This window comes from Pectinophora gossypiella, chromosome Z (genome assembly GCF_024362695.1).
Source record: "Pectinophora gossypiella chromosome Z, ilPecGoss1.1, whole genome shotgun sequence".
In the NCBI taxonomy this organism is placed as follows: domain Eukaryota; kingdom Metazoa; phylum Arthropoda; class Insecta; order Lepidoptera; family Gelechiidae; genus Pectinophora; species Pectinophora gossypiella.
The window spans coordinates 22,028,390-22,052,889 of record NC_065433.1 but is presented as its reverse complement, the minus strand read 5'-3'; the positions used below and the strand labels follow the sequence as shown (position 1 = coordinate 22,052,889).

The 24,500-nt window shown below is 37.3% G+C and overlaps 1 protein-coding gene and 1 non-coding gene across 2 annotated transcripts; one reads left to right on the top strand and one right to left on the bottom strand.

Moving 5' to 3' along the window:
* Positions 1 to 9,537: 9,537 nt before the first annotated feature.
* On the top strand, positions 9,538 to 9,648 carry LOC126380803 (U6 spliceosomal RNA). Its single transcript, XR_007568540.1, has one exon. It is a non-coding gene; the product is annotated as a U6 spliceosomal RNA (small nuclear RNA).
* A 7,952-nt stretch (positions 9,649 to 17,600) lies between these two features.
* LOC126379956 (uncharacterized) lies at positions 17,601 to 21,670 on the bottom strand. The gene is made up of 3 exons (XM_050028991.1): positions 21,646 to 21,670; positions 19,439 to 19,524; positions 17,601 to 18,251 (listed from the first exon to the last, which is right to left on the bottom strand). Exon 3 carries the CDS (start codon positions 18,213 to 18,215, stop codon positions 17,889 to 17,891), a length of 327 nt encoding a protein of 108 aa, XP_049884948.1. The 5' UTR covers positions 18,216 to 18,251; positions 19,439 to 19,524; positions 21,646 to 21,670; the 3' UTR covers positions 17,601 to 17,888.
* Positions 21,671 to 24,500: the final 2,830 nt, after the last annotated feature.

The following is a 24,500-nucleotide window of genomic DNA, read 5'->3' as shown; positions in this document are numbered from 1 at the left end:
TACTGTGATGTCCCTATGTAATAAACGTTTCTTTATTTCCTCATATTTACACATACTTACAGTCAGTATTCAGAGGTACGTATTTTACCTTGTAGAACAAATATGGAAATGTAGACGAGTCCTTTCAACTGTGTGGTTGAAAAGCACATGAACAAAGTATGCATTAAGAGCCTAAATATACATATATTTCTCTGGTCTCAGGTGAGTTTTCTCCCCTCGCCGTTTTCCCTCATATTAATCAGCGATATAATTTTACACTGATCGTGTAGGCTTTGCAAGTAACTGATTAGCTTCGTTTGTGAGTACCTACAAGTTCTTTCCGTGTGGTTATAAAGTATGAAACTTTATCGATAAATGCTTTCGTTTCGAAAATATTAATTCATGATAGTGCATTTAAATACATTTTCCGTGCCATCCCATGCAAACCTAAAATAAGTTACGTCAAAAATTAAAATAATGATAATAAGTATACTTATGACAGGCCCAACTCGTACGTCGTATGGGGTGTGGAGAATACTCCAGCACGATGTAAGTATCAATGAAAAAATAAACGTTTCTTGCAAAAATCTCAGATCTATGTCAATTTAGAAAGTTGGTGTCCTAAATTGGTGAACTCTCTTATACATCGGCCACAGCCATGGCGTCAGGATGGCCGGTGTATGTGACATGTTATACCATTTAGCGCTCAAAGCTTGTAAGTACTTCATCGTCACTAATTTAAGAGCCACGCTCTTGTCGGTGTAGCATACCCCATGCTACTCTTTAGGGAAAAATAGGGCAGTGGTTTCCCTCCTTCCGCCCCGCAGTAATCTGTCTGACGCGAGTGGGATGGCGCCCACAGTAGTCTATTTCAAAGCCGTACTAGGACTCCTATCCTCCGCCTCTGAATAGTACTGACAGTTACTGCTGCCCTCTGTCAGGTTCCAGGTTACAGTTCCTGTGACGCGCCCCTTCCATCCTGCATTGCCGTACCGATGGCTCCAATCTGTAAGTACTTACATAAATATTAATTGACTTAGTGCATTTCAGCACAAACTCTGTATAATAATTCTGCATATATTTCATAACTATACATACGTAGGCGGTCCTGACAGTCACCTAAATTGATGCGACCGGGAATTGAACCTGGGGCATCTTGTTTAGTGCTTAAGAAGTCAACTTTTTATATGGAGTTTCGTAAAGTGATAAGAAATTAAAATGTCGTGGATCGAAGAACATACCACAGATTTCTTGTTGTAAGGACAGTGTGAAAATAACTTTAATGTTTCGATATTCGGTGGGACTCGCCGATGCTGGAGAGATGGATAAGACTGCATGCCAGCTCATCACCTTTCTTGCAATGAAAATGTTATCATTGGTGACAACCACCGAACTAATTTTGATTTGGTTTGACAGGACTAAAATTAGCTCTATCCCTTTCTTGCACTTATTGTAAGTGCAGGACGGCACTCATTTGGGAGCTGTCGAACTGAATTTGGGTTGGGTTTGTGTGCACCCGAATGGGCACCAATGTATTTTATTTTATTTTATTTCGTGTAATTTCATTTTTTATTAATAATATTAATTTTATTTGATTTTATATATAATTTAATTTTAATTTATCTAATCTAATCTGATGTACTTATACTTATAATTATGGATATTAATCTGAAATAAATAATTTGAATTGAATTGATATAACAGATTCCAAACACCAAATTTTTGCCAATTTGTTGAATATAATTAGAAAATGTACTTAACTACTTACATTATGGTAGCCGCTTAAGATTCCTGCAAGTAAATTAAAAACTTTTCTTTATCCTTTTCTGCTTCCTTTCTATAAATAAATTATTTTCTAGGAAAAGTTGTGAGAGAAATACGTCATGTTATTTCTGTTAATTTAGCTGTAAGTGGTCTTGGGTAAGAGGATTTTTATTTATAACACAAAGGGGAAGTTAAATTTAACCTGTTTGTGGTTAACAGGAAACCTGTTTCAAAGAACAAGAAGATGTTTAATTTAATAGCATTATTCTATTATAAGGCTGTCTAGTGCAGCGGATAACGTTTTGCTTGTACCTAGTTTTTCTATTACTTTTATTCTCTCTTCATAACATTTAAAATTACTTTCTCAGAGAAGGTTCTATTTACAGGATTGCATATTGTCTATTTTATTTATAATAAGTTACAAATAATGTCCGAGTTTCTGAGTGATATTTTTCTTTATTATTAGTTTTACCCGACTGCGCTGACGCAAAAAGGAGGGATATGTGAATGACGGTTATGTATTGTAATTAAATGAAGTGTGGGTTGTGAGGTGGATTACCAACCTCATCAACCCTGATATTAGGGTTACTCTTGAGGTACCAAAGGTCCCTGACATGGCTCATCGGTAAGTAGTAATCGGGACCAACTGCTTAACGTGCCTTCCGAAACACGGATCATCTTACTTTCGGACAATCAGGTGATCAGCCCGGTGAAGTCTTATTGAGACATGTTTATTGAGATGTGTCTGTTTTGTTATCGCCATATCAAATTCACTTGTGGTTTGGATTGGCCTATAATATCTCTCTCTTAGTCGGTCCCTCATATCTGAGGATCGTGGTCAGCATCAGGGTTGTACCTGGAGCGTATGATCTGCCTCCACCGGTTCCTGTCCAGCGCTTCCCTTACTACTGTGTAGAAAGGCCTATAATAAAAATACCTAAATGTTCCTGTAAACAAGACATGCACTCACTAGCATAATTCAAAGGTATTATGAGAGCAAATCTCATAAATCATTCTTCTTCTATCGTGTGGGTTGTGAGGTGGAGTGCAAACCTCATCAACCCTGGTGTCAGGGTTACTATTGAGCCGCCAAAGGCCCCTGACATGGCTCATGTAACGACTACTTACTTACATCGGTAAGTAGTAACCGGGACCAACGGCTAACGTGCCTTCCGAAGCACGGATCATCTTACTTTTTGGACAATCAGGTGATCAATCAGTAATGTCCTGACCACACTAGGGACCACAAAGTAATTTTCATCAGGAATCGAACCCGGGACCTCCGGATTGTGAGCTCAACGCTCAACCACCGGACCACAGAGGTCGTTACCTCTTAGAATCATTCAACTTATTTGGATCCGAGAACTTTGGGACTTCTTAACAATAGGATTTTGGTGAAAATTACACTTCTGCAAGCAGCGGCTATTACGATGGCTGTAAGTATAACTATATTACTCATACCCACAGTTTCGTACCCATAATGCTCAAGTAAATACGTAAGTAAAATCGCGTGTTCAAGTGATAATATATTTTTCTATAGCGTGTTTCCGATGGCCTTTACTTTTCTATTTCTTTAAAGCAAACTTCTTTAGATATTTGAGGTCATGCTTCTTATTTGTTTGCAAGTCAATTTTCTTTTTCAGAACTTCTAGTCTGCAAAGATGACCGAAGCCGTTCGGCGTTGTTTGAACAAAAAAAATTGCATTCGATTTACGTTCACTTTTATTGTTTTTACTGTTTGTTTGAATAAATTACAAAACACATTAAATGCACGCCATAAAAACCATCTTGGTTTTGTCTGCGCATACCATTGCTTCGTATAAATACATGATTTATCTAAGCGCATAACCAGGGCTCCATCAACATCACGTCATCGTGAAAACTCACGTCAAAACGTCACCGTGACCCGTCGCAATAGGCTACTGGATAATTTTCGGAGAAGTATTTTAAAAATTAATGACGCTTATTTTATACTCAAAATGGTTTTTGTGATATGTCCCCACCGGGATTTGAACCCGGGACCTCCGGCTCGTGTGCTCAACGCCCAAACCACTGGACCACGGACTTAGTAAGTATGCAGTCGCTACATAAGCCCTGTCAGGTCTGTCACTGATCTCGTACCTCACACGAGTGAAAAACAAGAATCAAATTCTTTACACGTTCGCCTCTCTTCACAAATAAAACGTACAGAATTTGAAACATACCACATTCGTTTTAATATGGTGCAAATCGTATTGATGGTGGTGGATATTTGTAAAGGATTGAGTACGTTTGATATTATTGGGGCGTAAAAAACGAACGACTCAAAATACGAGCGAGGCCTCGGGTCATAAATTTGCGCGCAAGGAGCAAATTGTTAACATTGTTTGCACGACGGGATGTTCTCAGCTTACATTCGTGCTCCTATAGCAATTAACTCTACGTGGAGAGGATCATAAGTACCTCAAGTAGAGAAAGTTGCTGTATCTGTACACAGAAAAGCTTAGAGCGGATATATCGAGCTTTTACACATGCGTGCTATCTAACGCCTTAGCCTCAACAATATCGGATAATAAGATAATCATAATTTCCCTAGCTTTATCCCGTTTTCCACCGGCTGCCTGTCTGACCTTCCAACCCGCGAAGGGAAAACCAGCCCAATACAAGTTAGGTCACATACCTCCGAAAATGCATTTCGGATAATAAGATAATAGTCGTAGGTATTTACGATCATGCAGTAAATCCTGTATGTAGGTAGCTTTATGAGACGCCGTACGTTATCCAGTTGCATATACTAAGTAATTATTTATTATCTGTATCAGTTGATTATTAATTTTAAATATTGGAAATTAGAACATGGAGCATTATTTCCCTACGCATAAATTTCGACCATCCTAAAATTTTCACTGCATTATTGTTTGTTCTTGAAAATATTATTACGAATATAAGTAATTAATGTTCGCTCGCTACATGAATGTAAGTACATAAAATTATGTATGCCACTGTCATAATGAAGTATTAAAACATTCGTGAGATATTATTATGTAACTTGCTTCGTCCCATAAACCCACACTCGTGTTTTAATACTCCTCATTATGTGACAGTTGCGCAAAGAACCTTACATATCCCCTTGTACATTTTTATGACCTAGTATCTACTATCTTGCTCCGTATGCAGTGGGCGTCGTACGGCTGATGATGATCTACTAGGTCAAAAATGTACAAGGTCATAAAAGTGTAAATACGTATCTACGTATTTATATTTTAACGCCCAGAAATATTTGACGAAAATTCATTATCTGTCATTAATTCATCTTAACTTGTAAAAAGTTATGAATAATTCAGTAATTAATTAAACTTCGTGATAGATCCCGCCAGAAATCAAATTAAGAAAAATTTAGGTTGTTTTGGCATCTACGAATCGCTGCGTGAGGTCCACTGCGTTCGGGTCGCTACTGCTGTTATCAGAGCATGGCGTCGCGAGATACTTAGGTACGATAAGGTGCAAAAGTCCAATCAGTTTCTTGCAAAGTAATAAATTAACTGGTTGCACTTAAGACCTGGTTACATGTCGTTTCTGTAATAGACCAAAACACCTACAAAAACATTTTATCATTATGATAACTAGTGGTTCATGATTTCACCACTGTTTACAAATATAATTAGCTGGGCTCAGTGACTGCGTTTTTGCTCTTTGATTGTAGCTATGCATGGCAAATAACTTGTGAATATTGATACGACAGTAAATAAAAACGTGCATAACGTTGTGGTTTATTTCCCACATATAAGCAGAGACTATGGAATTCCATTTGCTTCAATCCTGACATACCTCTCTTGCTTCCTCCATATTCATCACTCGTCAGTAAATATAATATAAGCTTATATATTGTTATCATTGACACGACACTTGACTTGCACTAAATATAATCCGTTGGCGGTCGTTTAAGTACGATCACGTGTCATATATGTATACTTATTTTAGAACTCTGTTGCATAATAAAGACTAATGTTATCCCGAAAAAATAAGGATTAGAAACCAATTCACATTTGATAGTATTGAACACCGAATGCAGTAACTGCTCTATTCGGAGGAGAGAAACGGCAGTTGTAGTATTCAATAAAATATCACATTGTGGTCGATTGGTATCAATAATTGTTGTACCTTGTCGCAATGCCCACTTCCTATTCTATTCAACCCAATATGTTCTCTTGTTATTGTGATAAGAGTGCATTTTCTTAAATTATTTCATTTAATAATTTGTTCTTAAAGAAGCGACCGCCAACCTGACCTTCCCAACTTGACCCAAAAGGGAAGTCATTCCAATTACAAGTTAAGAATCTTATTTAGCCTATTCGATCCCACTGCTGGGCAAAAAATCCTTTCCTTGACGTTGCCATTCCGCTCCACTTTGCGCGAACTCCGGCCAAACCTTCTGATAAGCATTGAGGTCGTCACACCATCTTTTACGCGGTCTTCCTCGACTTCTATGCCCGCCTTGAGGTAACAAGAGAGCAACGACCCGTGCCCATCGCTCTGGATGCATCCGACAAACGTGTCCGGCCCAGTCCCCCTTCAGTTTGGCGGACATTTTCCCTGCATCAGCGATACCTGTTTTGGAGCGTTGTGTAGTGTTTCGCACACGGTCAATTCGTTTGACGCCTAGGACACCGAGCTTGAGCTTGGACTTTTTAAGAAACGACTAAACTAGGACTGTTAAGAAACGACTAAATATTTACTTAAGTAAATACCAACAGCAGCACCAACGGCTTAACGTGCCTATAGATGCACGGAATCTTACTTCTCGGACATTTAGATGATTAAACTTTAAAAAATATAGCAATCGTTCAAATAAAACTAGAATTTGAATTGAACAATTCAATTTTTTTCGAATTTCAAATTTGAGTCGATGAAACATTTGAAGAGTTGCTCAGCTGGAGAAAGTCTCCTCGTTATCCGGGTTTATTTCTCAGTTCTCTTTGCCTAACCCTCTCTGCTAGCTTACCTTCAATAACTTACATTTATCGAATCGATGGTTAAATTAATTCTATCAACTAACAATTGTAATTTACAACCACAATTCGATGTGCATCGCGAAGTGTGTGATTGGAAATGTTTATCAGCTTTACAATTGTAAGTATTATAAAATGGCTTCTGCTCTCCACCTCCCCTTGGCGACGTGGACATTTTGTATTCGACGTTTTCTTTCTCTATCTGATATAGCTCTCTCTAGCTTATTGCTATACGCCACCTCAAGGCCCCTTCTTTCCAACCTATCGCAGTCTACACCTTGAGCCGAGGCTTGCACCTAATTGCTAGAAACTCTGTGCTAGAAATTTTGTACCAGCGCCTTCCACGCTCCCTGTTTCTCCGCCCAAGTTGTGAATGGTGTCCGGAAAAAAGACACCTCGCTAAGTACTCGGTTCTTTTCTTATTCATTATGGGCTCTCTATATGACCGTCGAAACAAAATTTACGATGACGCGTGCGCACCTGTTACTTTAGTACTGCTAACAGGTTTGATGTTTCAGCTAAGCAAGCAGTGAACCTAGTGAATATCGTGAGAGGTATTATTACGTTACGTTACGTATTTACTGTTTCTGTGCTGAACTGGGAGTGAATAAATTTATACTTACATACATACATAAACTCACGCCTATTCCTCACCGGGGTAAACAGAGACTATAGAATTCCATTTGCTTCGATCCTGACACGCTACTATATTATACTTTTTGATAATAACATTTATATTGTGTTATAAGTAGTTACGTAATTGAATATAATATGGTACAAGATAAGTTAATAGTGTCTGAACTAGGATGAGACGGATTGTGTCCCTTCTTATATTACAGACAATTATTATGGACGAGAGGCCAACGTAAGGTTCACCATAGATATCTTAGGACTTCGAATCAACAGTGGCTGCAAGTTATCTTTGATTACTTGTTCTGCCCACCTCCTTAGTGCTTACCGGCGTGAGTTTAAAAATGTATTTACTTGTTTCTATTACAATTATGTCAGTGACATGAGCCCACTAATGAAGCTCTTAAAATATTTTTTGTTATTGCAATCGCCGTAGCAGAAAACGACGCATGACTGTTATACAGCGCAGTTACTGTGTAAAATGCGGTATGTGTAAAGTTCATGACATGTGAGTGTGTGCGTGAGCGGGTTGTTTGTATAAAGCTGCGATACCGCCGGTATACACAGGATGTGGCGCAGGGGAAGCAGGACAATCAGAGCTAAAAGCGCCATTGTCGGCGTTAATGAAACCCGCGAGATAACAACTTAGTTTCGCCATTGTGCCCAGCTGGCTTGGCTGATAGAAAACTTTCATTTCGTTCTAACACAGGTAATTTTTGTTTAGGAATACACGAATATATTTTCTATACAAACTTTGAGCGTGCTTGTTTGGTGTTCTTGCCTAATTTCTTACGATTTACATCACCCTGAATTTTATTTTAAAAGTTTCTTAATTTACATTTTATCTTTCAAGTTTTATATTTATTAGTTGTTTGTTGTTTCATGAGAAATATTACTACATGTATGTTTTTTATTAACTTACAGCTTTTAGGCACAATGGAATTCAAAAAAGGAATTACCACCTGAATTCAAGGAATATGAAGTTCCTAAATTAACTTTCAATGGAGCCTGAATGATGAGTGCTACCAGTACTACGCTATAGCTTACGCTATACCTTAACTCCTTATTCTTATTGGGGTTATTTTAAAGACCACATTGCAATTCATCCAAAAAATCTATATTAATATTTTACATTTGTTGACATTGCGTACTTACTATATGCTCAAATGTTTGTTTACAATATCGCCTTTTTGGATGAATTCACTGTGGCCTTTTTAACCCCCAGGAGTTGGCGCAGAAAGCAATCGAAATGCAGTTTCAGACTTATTAATGCGAACCATTACAGTTTTACTACAAAACACAAACTAAAAATAAACTAGGTTTGAAATAGTATTTCGCGCCACGAAAGAAGTCGGCGGATTTTAATGAAACTAACTTGACAAGTCATAATAAATCTATGCAGAATCTGCGACAGTAGCGCCGCGGCCTTCGGGAGTTCTTTCGTATACGGATTATTATTTTAAATATAGTTTATCTATTAGTCTTTGTTTTGTAGTAACACTCTATATGTGTAAGTACCGCAGTAGATTTGCAGGTAGCCTACGTATCTAAAATTGTAGAAGGAGGATCACTTGTAACACGGGAGCCTTTTTCTCCTCGCGATTTTAGCGTAAGTAGGTAGATACCAACCCTGTACACCTGTATATCCCTGTGAAGGGAACACTTGTTCCGGGAGCCCCCGGCGTTTCCCAATGGACCGGCCAGGTAGCGAGTGCCATCCAAACTACATCAAAAAAGAAAGAAAGAACGAAAATATTTATACAGCAAAAATATATCTTACTAATATTATAAATGTGAAGGTTTATGAGTATGAATGTTTAGATGTTTGTTACTCTTTCACGCAAAAAGTACTGAATGGATTTTAATGAAACTTTACAATAATGTACCTTATACATCAGAATACACACAGGCTTTAACAATAAAAAAAAAAACCCTAATTCTTACCACGGAAACCGAAATCCACGCGGACTAAGTCGCGGGCGGCCGCTAGTAATTACATATTGTTAAATGGTAGTTAGTAATTAACAATAGAATTATAAATAATGCCGAAACGGCTGCAGCTCAGCAAATGCCAGAGCCTAGCTGTAGCTAGATTATCGCGCTGATTTTCAGCTCCAGCCGATTTAACATCAAAAACAATTAAACAAAAGCTGGGCTCCTAAGTCTAAGTCTAAGTGTACTTGCTTCGGCAGTACATATAAGTACTAAAATTGGAACGATACAGAGAAGATTAGCATGGCCCCTGCGCAAGGATGACACGCAAAATCGTGAAGCGTTCCACATTTTTGTTGTTGTTTTTGTTATTTTTAGATTATTTGATATGATAATTATGTTGTAAGTACTAAATAAATTACTTAAAAAAAATTTTACTTTTCAGCACGTTCATTTAAAATATGTACTTACTTAATTAGAAAATTACAGTCTAAGCACATTTGTTCATACTAGGCTATTACTAGGTATATACATGTGGGATGGGGCATGAAGAAAACGATTACTATTTCTAATAAACTTTGTTTATTTTGCAACGTTGTATGAGTTTTTACTTTTCCGTTATTCAAAAACACCCGTTCGCCATATCTCTGTCATTCTGCCACCCTTTTCTCTCTCGCTCACTCGTCGCTCTCTTTCACACACTTTGCGTTACGTTTCATTCAGCCTATCATTCCTACACTCGGCCATCCTGCTCTCAGTCTGTCCTCAGACTGACACATTCTGATATTACATTTAATAACAACTTTTATACACAAATAACTACTACTTGACAAACATCTTTGTTGTAAATGAAATAATAAAATCAATAACTTTTTGAACAAACTTTAGAAATAATTATCTGTTAAACTTAACATCACTACTTACACTATCTTTAAACACACTGTAGAAATAATATGATATCTTAAACTACCCCTTAACATCTTATTACAACATACCTACTAGAAAAAAAAAACAAAATAAGTAACTTAAACACCTGAACCTTGAAATAAAATTAACTAAATAAAGACACTATCAAATAACACCATTCTGGATCATAGTCACTTCGTTTATAGTCTTTTTCAGAGTACCAACCAGGTCTCCTTCTTCAAACATCCGTATTTTCTTTCTCTTTCTGTCAAATGCCCTTTCATTTTCTTCGTGTACCTTTCGTAGTCCTCCTATGTACTTCTGTCTTTTCTTCCTGTTAAATATCTTATTGTCTTCCTCTTGTACTTTTAGTTTTAGCACCTTATCTTGTACACTTTTGTCCATGCATTCTTTCTTGTTATTTTTATCAAACAATTGACAACATTCCAGATTCTGTTTTATCTTCATAGGCCTGTAGTTGTCAGTCACTTCTGGTACTACTGGAACTTCGGTAACCTGTTGCTCATCACGGGCAGGTAGACACCGTAAAGTCAACTTATTATCATGTGGCATAATCTTAATATCACCAGCATCAATCACAACTGTAGTATTAGCCAGAAAAGGTTGTCCTAAAATGGCCTGATACGGTATAGCAGTGTCCGGTATTACGTGGAACACCACATCAAAAGCATACCCGTCCATTTCCATACTAGTTGTCAACTTGCCATGAGAATACACCTTTGTAGAACCAACTCCTGATATTGTCATATTTTCATCTTCACAACACTTTAGTCCGAGCTTAGAATACGTATCACTCGTTATGAGATTAATGTCACTGCCGGTATCGATCAAACATTGTACTTCTTCTTCACAAATGCGCGATAATTTAAGCGATTTATTCGAAAGTCCACTTTTGAAAACACTAAGTACCGTTGCCGCCTTTGACGTCTGATTTGACGTTGACATTTCTTCATTCGTGTCCGCGTGACTTCGTTCATTCCATTCATTCGCGATCGGAGCGCCCTCTTGCGACTGCACGTATAAAGCTTGCCTATGGAATTCACGCCCACCATCATGGCGACTTGTCGAAGCCGTAGAATTTGTCACGTGATTTATCTTGCAATCTCTGCTTATGTGGCCGAAACTATTGCACTTAAAGCACTTCACGCCTTTCGGACACGCAATAGCCCCATGATCTTGATCGCCGCACTTATAACAATGCTGCCCCTTCACAGATTTTTTACTTTCAAATCGATCCATGCTTGTAGACATCCTTTGGTTTCCTTCACCTTCATAACGTTTCTTCATCTTCTCTTTCATAGTTTCATACAACATTAACTTCTCTTTCAATGCACCATACGTAACTACACCGTACAAAATAGCTTTGTTCATTTCATGATCGGTAATTCCGTCAATTATGTACTGAATGGCTACATAATCCGGGAATTTCGCCCTACGGCCCAATTCTTTCATAGTCAGCATGTACTGATAGTATGTCTCGTTCTTGCGCTTTTTCCGTGCACTCATAATCTCGTGCATTTCCTTACAATTTTCTATGGAGTCTGGAAATTCCTTTTTACCGACTTCAAAAAAGGAGGAGGTTCTCAATTCGACCGTATATTTTTTTTTTTTTTTTTTTTTTTTTTTTTTTTTTTATGTTTGTTCGGGCATATCTTCGTCGTATATGAACCGATTTTGATAATTCTTTTTTTGTTTGAAAGGAGATATACCCAAGGGGGTCCCATGTCAAGGAAGTCAGGATCTGATGATGGAAGACCAGAGAAATCGAGGGGAATTTTCAAAAATCGTAGGAGCGACTAGTGCGTTTGTAAAGTCATATTGATCGGATCGATCTTTAAGCTTCGGGAAAACTTCCCGACCTTCGAAAACTGGTCAGCATCAGGGAGATACCCTATGGCCTGGCAAAACTATACAACCTGGAGCAATTTTTCTTTCACGAAACGTATTTAAATCTTGATCAAATTCAATCGCCGGTGCAAAAAAACAAAATGGCGGAAAAAAAAGATGGCCGCCATACAAAATTTTGTCGATTTTGGAAGAAGCCCGTTTGGGTAAAAATAATGTATGGGGCGCTTACTCAAAACGTCATGTAGAGTACGGAAATACTTTCTGGTCACCAAAAACTGCTCCGCATCAGAGAGATACTCTACGGCCTGGCAAAACTATCGCACGTGAACCAATATTTCTTTCAGAGCACTTATTTAAATCTTGGTCAAATTCCATAGCGCGTAAAAAAAAACAAAATGGCGGAAAAACAAGATGGCCGCCATACACAATTTTGTTTTTTCAGAAAATGTCTCGGGATATAAAATATATATCGGGGTTGTGATTGGATCGTCATGTTAAGTATGGAAATACTTCCTGATTTTCGAAAACTGCTCCGCATCAGGGTGACACCCTACGGCCTGGCGAAACTATCACACCTGAACCAATTTTTCTTTCACGAAACCTATTTAAATCTTGGTCGAATTTAATGGCCGGTGAAAAAAATACAAAATGGCGAAAAAACAAGATGGCCGCCATACAAAATTTTGTTTTTCCAGAAAATGTCTTGGGGGTAAAAATGATGTATAGGGGTGTGATCGGAACGTCATCTTTGAAAACTGCTCCCAATCAGGGAGACATCCTACGGTCTGGCAAACCTATTGCACCTGGATTTTGTTTGTTTCCACGACACCCATTTAAATCTTGGTCAAATTCTGTCGCCGGTGAAAAAAAACAAAATGGCTGAAAAACAAGATGGCCGCCATACGAAGAGGGACAGTTTCGAATAAACAGGACACGCGAGCTGCTTTAGCAGCGAGCGAACCACGCGAAATCTACTGTATCTATATGTATGCGTGAGTGTGTATGATAGCAGCTTCCACTGACAACCACATGTGTGTATGTACACATACACATGTGTGTGTGTGTGTGTGCGTGTGTGTGCGCGCGCGCGTGTGTGTGTGTGTGTGTGTGTGTGTGTGTGTGTGTGTGTGTGTGTGTGTGCGTGTGTCTGTGTGTGTGCGTGTATCTGTGTGTGTGCGTGTGTACGTGCGCGTGTGCTCGTGTGCGTTAGCGCGTGTGTGAGTGTGTGTGTAAACATGTTCATCAATAATAATTGTGATCACTACTAATAATATATTATATTATTATATATGAATATAAATCAGAAAATCTGTCTGTCTGCATCCTTGCTCGGTCTAACCATCACTTAAAATCGTAAAATAAAATAAAATTTTTAACAAAAAAAAACCGACTTCAAACGCAAAACTAAAAAGCAATAAATAAATTTACTTCGCACAAAGTAATTAGTACGTATTTTCAATTAGTTAATTAATTTATAATTCTGAAGTCGGTGCCAAGTAAATGCTACAACAACCCTACTACAATATCAAATTACTATGTACACACAATATTGTTTAATACCTATATCAAAGCAATTACAAAACAATGTCAAACAAAATATTACAAAACAATCAGTATTGAAAAATATATGAATCGGTACTTCGTTGTAGCATTTCCTTGGCACCGGCTTCAGAATTATAAATTAATTAACTAATTGAAAATACGTACTAATTACTTTGTGCGAAGTAAATTTATTTATTGCTTTTTAGTTTTGCGTTTGAAGTCGGTTTTTTTTTGTTAAAAATTTTATGTAACGCATTCTTCAGTTCTTCATATGATTTAAACGGTTTTTCGGACCTCAACCATAGCTCCGCGGTACCAACCAATGATCGTCGCGCTATAATTAACTTCTGCTGCGCGGTCCATGAGAATATCTCGGCGTTATCTTCAATATCCTGCGCCCATTTAGCGGATGAATAGGTTTTATCTTCGGCGCTAAACTTCGGAATAACATCGGCCATTGTACACAAATTCCCCGTACTCATAAATGTAAATTCACCTCTTTCTTCTTTCGTCTTCAACATCTTTCGTCTTATTTCTTCTTTTATTTTCTTATTACTTCGCAAAACACCTTTAATGCTCAGTAAACACCTTTAATACGTCGTAAATCTTCTTTTCATCTTAAATTTTCATAACCTTTTTCCGTCTCGTGCCTGGTAATCTTCTTCAAACTTGGTAATCGTCAACTATATGCCCATCCCGGACGAGCCCCCAAAAATTGTGGGATGGGGCATGAAGAAAACGATTACTATTTCTAATAAACTTTGTTTATTTTGCAACGTTGTATGAGTTTTTACTTTTCCGTTATTCAAAAACACCCGTTCGCCATATCTCTGTCATTCTGCCACCCTTTTCTCTCTCGCTCACTCGTCGCTCTCTTTCACACACTTTGCGTTACGTTTCATTCAGCCTATCATTCCTACATACATATTATACATCTTATCAGGCTGTTTATTATAATTTCGAAATATACGAGATCCGTAGCAAATGCGTGGGACCAATAATTCAGTTTGTATCAGAACCAATATTGTCGCGGTCAGATGTTATTCTCAGACTATCGTGTGGGAAGTTACCAAAAAGGCCAAGTAAACAGGCCTCCGGCGCGGTCTTTATCGCGACATTGGTAGTGCCAAATAAATCTAAGCGCGCCCTGGCCTGGCAATAATGAAATTTCAAACGATTCTACACCCTCATAATCCCCTAGATTCGCCTCGTCCCGTGTCACTATAAAACACGATAATGGCAAATGCCATCTTCCCTCGCTTCGGAGACGTTTCGTCTAATTTTATTAATGCGTGTCTAGGCTACACAAAAAAACGGTTAAGAGCGTGTTCGACTTTTCATGATAGAGATGGGTATAACCATTACTAAAATACACGTACATACACTATTTTCCACCGTGGTAAGCAGAGTTTATAGAATTCCATTTGCTTCGATCCTGACACACTTTTTTTGCTTCCTCCACATTCATCAATCGGTTCACACACGCGCGCCCTTTGAAAGTAGATCGTACTAGGTTCAATACGTACGATTTTCTAAGGACATTTCCTAATTGTTGATATTTTGATTTCGTAGGTAAGTACTACCTCATGTCATGATGATTGTTGACAAAGGTGTCAGGGTTGCTATTGAGCCGCCAAACGCTCCTGACATGGCTCATGTAACGATTACTAACTTACACTGGTGTAAGTTAGTAAGTAGTTAAGTAGTAACCGGGACCAACGGCTTAACGTGCCTTCCGAAGTACGGATCATCTTTCTTTCGGACAATTAGCCTGTAATGTCCTATGAGGCCTATTTCCATTAACCGGGCTGTATTAACTATAAAAAAAAATAGTTTTTTAAAAAAAAAGAAACAATATGAGTCAAAATTACGGATTAATATATAGCATCGTTTAAAAAAAGTATTTTATCTTAGAGTTATAAAAGCGAAGCGCGAGGAATTTTAAAAGGAGCAATATATCTACTTTGCATATAAAACCGCCATGATTACCTCGCATATTGCATATCGGTGGTATTAAGTCGGGAAACTTTATAGGACTCATAGCATTTCCAGGAAATGAAACCTCACTCTGGAGAAGCTCTACGCAGAACTCAATTTATCAACCATCAAAGGAGATATTTTAATTTTAATTATTTTTATCAGAAAAACTCCCAATACTTTTGATATACTTAGTATTCGAATAAAGTCATCACTCAGAAAACTGAGTGACCCATTTCTTGACTACATTCTTCTGTTTACAGAATACAGTAATAATATTTCTCAATAATAATCCTGAGACCAAGGTTGATGAGGTCGGTAAATCTACTTCACAACCCGCACGATAGAAGAATACTGCCAATTTTAGCGGAAAGAGTTACGTCGACTAGTTGATTGGCGCGTGTTGCTGAGGCAAATTCGAATTTGAATCTTGTATGTAGAATGCGAACAGTTTATTATCACTGGAAAAGTAAATTACGTAAACGCTAAATATTCTAAAATAGCAGTTCATGCTATGATATCTATTGCTAGACATAAATAAAAAAAAAGCAATGTAATCATACGATGACGTCATCTAAATTGGATAAATGGGTAAAAAAATGTTTTAAACGGCTTTTTCTCGAGATGGCCTTTTGCCGCTTACCTACGTAATTTTGCCTTTCCAGTGACGATATGAAGACTAGGTTGTTGTAGCTTAGTTTGACCACCTAACAGTGACATCGAGCCTGCATCTGTATTACTTTTCTTCTAAAATATTTTTATTAGTCAATTAAGTACGTGGTTACACATAAACCGACTTGGCTAGTTGAGAGAATATTTATGTCGTATGTGACCTAAACGCGAGTCCACAAAAGTTACAAGTCAAGCAAGGAGCTCATATCAGGGAGACCATAAAACATCTTTGCCGCAAAACGGGCGGCTTTCGAATAAAATACTGCGATATATTTATGTATGTCCATTTCTGGTGGGCACCTCGCCAAAGCGATAAATTCGGGATTTAGTTGGGTAGGTAAACTGGATTTACCACTCTAACAAAGAATGTTAATCTTTTAGCTGCTAACTGCTTATGCTTCATGTTTTAAATACTTACATTACACACGAGAAAACATTGAAATGGCGTAACAGTCTAGATACTTTTTAAGAAACGTCAAAACAAAACGGCCTTTAACGTCAAAAGTAAAGTCAGTCAAAAGTCGTACTTATTGTTACTTAATTCACAATTAAATTTCGAAAATAAGTCAAAAAGGAATATGGTATTGATTTTAGATAATGTTAGACTGGCTTCTATTTCTAGATTAGCATTTTATAATTTATATTTGTTGTGTTGGTACTTTTTTCCACATTGGTAACGGTACGTCCCCTCCATCTATTTAAATCCACCATAAAGATCCAGTGATAAATCTTTTTGCACTTTTATGTCCGATCAAATATTACAAATCATAAGTAAAGCGTGTAATATAGATTATGTTCCATTCTTGTGAAGTACGGTAGAGGCTTTTTGCACTCGTAAAATGTTTTGCAAAGATGTTTTTAACATGTATGTGTGTGGGGGACGACACAATAGGTTGCGCGGGTTATTTATTGACATATCGTATTTGAGATAGCGATCGTCCATTCGGAGGCTAAGTAATCGTTAGTTATGTTTACTCGAACGTTCCTGGTTGGAGTAATCGGTCCCTACGGATGAGGCGAACTATCAACTTCACAAGTTAAAGGTCCAAGGTCGGGGTCAGCTACCACCCCGGAACATTATAAAAAGGAGACTGAAATAAAAAGGATTTTGTTAAATGTGCCTTAGTAGCAATTTATACCTGGGCACGAAGTGTGCCCCCGGGCATTCTTAGCAGCATCTCAACGGTTTTAAGCAGACACGTACACTGTACTGGAGTTTCTTTTGAGCAGTGGAAATTGACCAAACAAATACCTAGCAGAAAAATCAAAAGAGTTAGGCAAATCTTTTTAATAAACGTAATCTGGTAGTATTTATAAACAGTAAGTACAGGTAATATTTATAAACTAGCAAGTTTCAGTTCGCGTAGAACTATATTTTACAACTAGTGTTATTTTGGTCTCTTCCAAACGAAGTTCGTCGAACTAGTATAAGTTGAGCTCAGTAGATGTAAACGCTACTAGGCAGGGGGTTCAGCGTATAGTAGCTCAATTAACCTAAGGATTGTTTTTTTTATGATTTAAAGTATGGATTGTTAAAGTCGTAAGGCTTAATGTGAAAATCTGGGTCTTACGAGGTGTACGGAGGGGAGGTGTAAAGTTTAAATTATAGATACATAGTGAGTGCTGTATTCAACCCGGCTTTGTCAATGACCTCCAATACTCTTTAAATTCTTTTGCATCGAATTCATCTGTTTCGTCCGCATTCTTAATTTCTGGCTTCGAATTCATGTTGTCTATGAGAATTTGGCAGCATTTGATGCATTCCGTGCCCATCAGTGGCTGCAGGTCCACGTCAAACTGCCAGTACTCTTTTGGGGCGTACTCGCTGCGTTTGAAGGTGGAGTCTTCGATGACCATCCAGGCCCAGAGGTAGCTGCGCGCACGCATTATTTTTTCTGTGGCCTCGATCACCGCGTCCACCGCGTTCAACGTTACCGGGTCTAGTGTCGCTGGCATGTTGAACAACAGGTTCTTTATGTTGCAGTGGAATACCTGTTGTGGAAAACAAGGGAAAGTTTGTTACTGAAAAAACATTTTCTCTATTTTCTTTTCTTGTCTATTTTATAGGTACTTACTTATGACAAGATTCGCGCGATTAGTAATACTCGTATATAGGTAAAATAAAATGTTTATAATGAAGGAATTTATTTGGTGGGCTTGATGGGTTTCCAGGATTTGTGCACGGTTAATGGTAATAGGCAATAGTAATGGCGTAGTCTAGTAGCATCCTGATCGCGCGATCAGGATGCTACTGTGTCAGCTTTATTAAATAAATTGCACGTAATTATTATAATCCTGCTTTAAGTACAATTCTAGAAACTTAATTAAAGCACATAATAACGGGTTCTTACCGCGTTTAAACGGGGATATGAGACTGCAACAGTGTCGAAATATCGGGAGTCTCATATCTCCATTTAAACGCGGTAAGAACCCGTTATTATGTGGTTTAATTATGATAATAACCGCGTAAACTTAAAACAATGTATAATTCTAGAAACGTTTAATATACCTAAGTAAATTGTTATTAGAACGAATGGATTGCGAAACAAGGGTAAAATGTGAAGCAAGGTTGGAATATTGCGAGGATATAGTATTTTCTAGACACATGCCAGTCAAACACGAAGTTATGCTAGAATAAACACTTGTTGAGTACAACAGTTCCATTTGGAAAATTACGATTATTAGTAGATTTCCAGTGGAATTAATATTCGTTTTCTTTGGACAGAATGAAAATCCGAACAGTGCGGTAGGGTAAAAATTAACTATTACACCACAGTTCATACAAACACCTCGATTTACGCAGACACTACACATTGAAATTATCGTACACGCGCATCTGTGTGTGTGACGTTTGACGCCATACGATTTAAGACTAAACTGTGTTCGGGGGGGGGGGGGGGGGGTACACGCGCTTGACGTGTCTAATGCCTGGAAGACTAAAGTAAGACCGCGGGGGTGAGGTAAACCTAGCTCAGACGCTGGTGGGGAGCAGAGAGTTGCCGTTCTATACGTAGATTTTCGATCTATTTTCTTTATGTACTTATTTACCCTGAGCATGTAATGGGGCAGTACTTGTAACCGCTAAAAAAGAAGAAAATAAAAATAACAGAAGTTATAAAAAGTTAGTTTGTTCTTCATTTTAAATTGTAATAAAAATAAAGAATATTAAAAAGGTATACCACATGTCCGCAGAGCTCCAGCACGCAGAGGTCGACGTACTCTATAGGAACTAGGTCCACACGGTACCCTAGCGTCCGGAGACGATCTGAAATATGTTATGATGTTAAGTAAAACAGTAGGCGTCGGCTTGTTGACGATATGGCTCAAAAAATTCACATGGACTGGATGAGGACTCGTTGGTAATGGTAAACGCGCTCACACGCTCGTCCCAGCTTTATAAGAGCTACAGTTCAAGTCCCGTCCGCCTCAGAGTTTTTCGATTTAATATGCTACCTATATTGCTTCTCTTTATTTTTATCAGAATAATAATGGATGGAAGATGTAATTGTACCTGGGTGTAATAAAAAGGGTCATCATTTACACCCAAAAACAGCCATAAAATCAAATATGAAATTAGAAGGTTCGAAGGAAAATCTGTACAGCGCCATCTATATTGTTTTTGAGGGACGTAGACTGGAAACTCCTTGATTAGATATAAAAATGTTTATTGCGACCATGAATTCAGGTCAGGATGATCACAAAACGTACCTCGAAGCCCCCTCAGTTTTTGCGGCCTGTGCATAAAGGTATGAAATGATTCACTCGGCCCGTAGTTTATTTTAACGTACATAAAAGACATCTTAAAATTTTAGGTTTGAATTACTTCTATATATTAAAATAATTTGATATTTTTTAAAGAATGTTACTATTATCTACATAGTTATCGCAAAATAGGAAAGAACTACACACAAAATGCAAAATTTAAAACGATTTGTATAATAAAAATAAATAAATGCACGATATTACGGGTAAAAGTTTTAAATAAAAATCTAAATGATTTGATTTTGTATATTTTGCTGGGATGTAGCAAATTTGTAAGTTTGACAGACATTTGTTTCAATGTCATAGAATATGTCATGGTAGGTCGCAGTGGTAGGTATTCCTTGTATTACTTGGTCATGGTAGGTCCCATCGATATATATAATTATATTAGTTACTCCATGCTGGATAACACTATTAAATGCAAATTGAATGCAAATTAAATGTCTGTGATTGGTCTGTGATAATATGTTACTCATTGGTAGGTTTACTAAAAAAAGGCTACATAATCACAACGATTTTAATATTCTTGTAGATTTTTTTTGTTTGCTAAGAATAATTATTTTTGTTCGTTTGAACCATGGATGTATATATATTATGTTACTTTGGTTAGAACAATCATTTTGCATTTGCTTACTTTTGCATTATTTTCAATTTATGCATCTATTGCTTTTGTTATTTCAAAACTATTGTTCTTGCGATCAAATAATGTTTCTTGGAGTCGCATGTTACATGCAATTTCATCGTTGGCAGAGACAAGGCTTCGTAAGGCATCCCATTGTGTCCTATTGTATGCTTTTGCATTGATAATACATCCGATTTTGAAATGTATCGCATGCTAATCTATGTTATAGCATGGAGTATCTAATATACTGTAATAGTAGGTACCTGTGCTATCGATTGTTGAGATGACGACTGATAGAAATGAATGGGAGAGGAATACATGTTGTGCCGACTCCACCTGGAGTCGGATAAGGGCAGGATGTTATGTTATCATTAGTAATTTCTACGTGAACCAATTCTTATTAGGCAGTAGTTAAGTACATTGCGGTGCACCTAACGGATGATGTCCAAACTATTATACCTAAAGCCGCAGACCGTAAACATCATAAACTGAGGCTTAGCTCCTTTTCAACTGCAATGTAAGACGAAACTATAAAATAATCCTCTTTCCTATAGTCAGATTTTCCTCGTAATAATAATAAACAGCATTCAGACGTAGTTTCACACAGAATGTACGTTAAGCAAGTAAGCATTTTCTCTCGCAATTCATGCATATTTTCTTCGTAATACCTTTGAAAGTTTTATACAAAGGGAAACCGATAGCAGACTTAGTAGAGGATTGCACACTGTAAGAAAGTAGTTCAGCGAATAATATATTTCTTTGCGATGAAGCCACGGATTTGATATAAATAAAGGAGAATACAATATAGCATTTTCGTAACACCCAAAACAAATCGCATTGTTACATGTTTATTATTATGTAGGTTGTTTTGACTCAAACATTTTTGTGATACATTTTCTTTGTTCACTGTTATTAGAATAAGTACTTCAGGGTAAATAAATTTTATCTCTTGACGATTTCTTTTGACTCCATAAGTATATACGAGGTATATAGGTACCTTACCTAAGTACTGCGCTGTAGCTGTAGCAGGTTCATGGCGACTGGATATGTTTTTTTTTTGTTTTAGTTTTCCCCGAAGGGCAGGGCAAAGGGAACTATGCCCATACAGCCAAGTCTTATGTTTTTTTCCTGATGATGATAAATAGACCGCATTAACTTTCGCGGCTTCTTGGCCATAAGCGAAAACAGATAGCTACACTTTGTTTATTGAATATTCCGATACAATAACACTATTGCGTATGTATTCCGACTAACTTAATGCGATCATTAACCACAAAACACCACTTCGTATTAATTATTTAGATTCAATGAAAAAAGCAACCATGTGGTTCACGTTCCCGCCATAAAGCCTATATCAGTTAGTTCTAAAGTTACAAAAAGTAGATTTTTAATTTAAAAAAAAAAACTGGCCTGGATACGATACCTTTAAACCTATTATTATTCGGCTAAGTGTATAGTTTAAATGTTCAAAACTCATATCGTATGGCGATGTATCTGTGTTATTAGCTTCTCTTAAATATAGACTACACGTGCATAAGTTCAGGTATTTCCACCGGTTGCTCTTAGCCGTATAGCGCCTACGCTAATGCATGCTTGGCCTTATTCAATTTAGTACATACTATAAAAAAACTTAAAGGAAAAAGAAAAAAACACACAAAGGTGAACGGCGATGTTGAAGGAATAAGATTAGCGTTATATTCTTGTCTCGAACTGGAATAGAAGCGACTTAGGTAACCATACCTAGACGGGCTGAGAATACTAATTGTGCGTAGTAAGCGTTATATACAACTCTAAGCTTTATCGCAAACGAAACGACTGCCAATTATCGCCGAAAATAGAACAGAGGACAACATTATTTTACATAATAAACAAGACAGCCTATTTAGACAATTTACCATCTCAATCAAACGGAGGGGGTATGGAGAATGCTGCTAAATTTGTTTAACTACTTAAAATATCTCGCAAATATCTTAACAAGTACTAAGAATAAAACAAATATCTTTATTTTACTGAAAATGCTTAAATATTATTATGACAATATAAGTTCACATTCACAAGTATGTAGTTACAGGCTGTGACATTAGTATTATGAGTCAACTGGCATCCCTAAAAGTTTCAAAACCGAGCTAAAACCCCCTTACCTTCAACTCCAACTTTATGGTTGTATGGCAATCAGTCGCCATCCCCTTAGCTCAGTTTTCATCGAAGCAATTAATAACAAAAAGCAATATTTCAAATTGACATTTGCGCATATAAAAGTAAGTGCGCAATGCAAAAATATGTCAAATAGCAATATTCCTTTTTTTTGATCAATTGCTTCGATTGTTTTTACCATCAATGAGACCAGCTACCAATTAAAGTTGCTCCATACTGCTTATGTAAGGGTTGGTGGGATTGTTTGGGCTCTGGTCTTACGGCTTAGCGTGTCTTATCAAGCACGGACCTATTTAACGGTTACCTATTTGGTCGTTATATTTTGGAACATTCATCTGTGGCAGATAAAAATGTCCGTGTGCATCGAGGCTAACACGGCACTATGTTACTGAAGCTCCACGTAATGTAATGATTCTTTCTCTTTATCTCACACACGTCGGCTGTAATGAAGACAAGATAGCAAAAGAAACGTTTGTCCTTGGAAAACACTTTGCTTTCCCTGAGTCGCGTTTAACTTTACAGTGTTTCTCTTAAATTGTACTGAGTGAGAGGCGGTAGTCTGGTAAACCTGTTGTTATAAGGTTTTATTTATTGTCTAACAAAATCATTGTTTTCATGTTAGGGGCGTCTGGGGCCCAGGTGTTACAACGTTGCCTCATAATTAGGAGGTCTTGGGTTCGAGCCTTTAATTTGTTAGAACATTACAGGTTGAAATCACTTCCTTGTCGTCCTGGTTACTAATTGATTGAAGTACTTTTTGTAGACGTTAAATTAGCTATTTCAAAAATAACCTTAACATTTTCGACCTTACAACCTACACGAAATCAGAAGATTGAAAAATAACATTCTCGATAATAATAATATTCGTAAAATTGAGTTTATCAATATTTATTTTATTGAATCCACTGAATTCGACTTTATGAGTTTGAACTCGCGTCGTTTCCAAGTTTGTGCCCGATTAATGCTCCCTATTACATGGACCTTAAACATAGCTGACAAGGAGTGGGTGCATCATACTATACAACCTGAGCTATCCCTTCGGGAAAACAGGCTATTTTTAGCATCACGCTTGGTACCTTAGCAAACATAACAATGTTTGTTATGTTATTTTATTAACGAATAAGGTGCAAGATATTTTCGGTTCATCCAGCTTGACAAGAACGACTTGTTGACAGTATTCATTCGAAGTGTTTTCCCGGGATGTGGTGAGGAAAAGCCTTTTATGGAGGGCAATCAAAAACACTCCCTCCTTCGATAGTGTTTATCGTACGGCCCCTGTTACGACAGACGCGAAAATAAAAGATATAGCTGTTTTTGTTTTTCTTATCATAGCGAATGTCAAAACAATAGTCGAGAAACTGTTACTTAGTTGCAAACCTTGCAAAGGATGGTTTATCATGATAAGATGTCCCAAAGAGAGTTTTGTTGGAAGCTAATCTTATCTCGGACTGAGGGGATACGGAAAAAGAATGACGACTTGTCAACGCATCAATCCGAAACTATTTCGCTGGTTACGCTTGTTATTTTTATTAGTATAATAGTATTATTTTTATTAATTATAAAGTGAATAATCATGTATTTACATACCGCTGCAACTTTTAAAAATTGTTATGGCTGGAGGGAGAGAACTGACACGAAAAAAAGATAAGTAGGTAATTAAAATGCTATATTTAGTTCCTTATAATTCCGCGATTTCTAACTTC

What these genes read in the sequence shown, in the direction of transcription:
- LOC126379956 (XM_050028991.1), bottom strand. Translation starts at nt 18,215, where the DNA reads ATGCCAGCGACACTAGACCCGGTAACGTTGAACGCGGTGGACGCGGTG.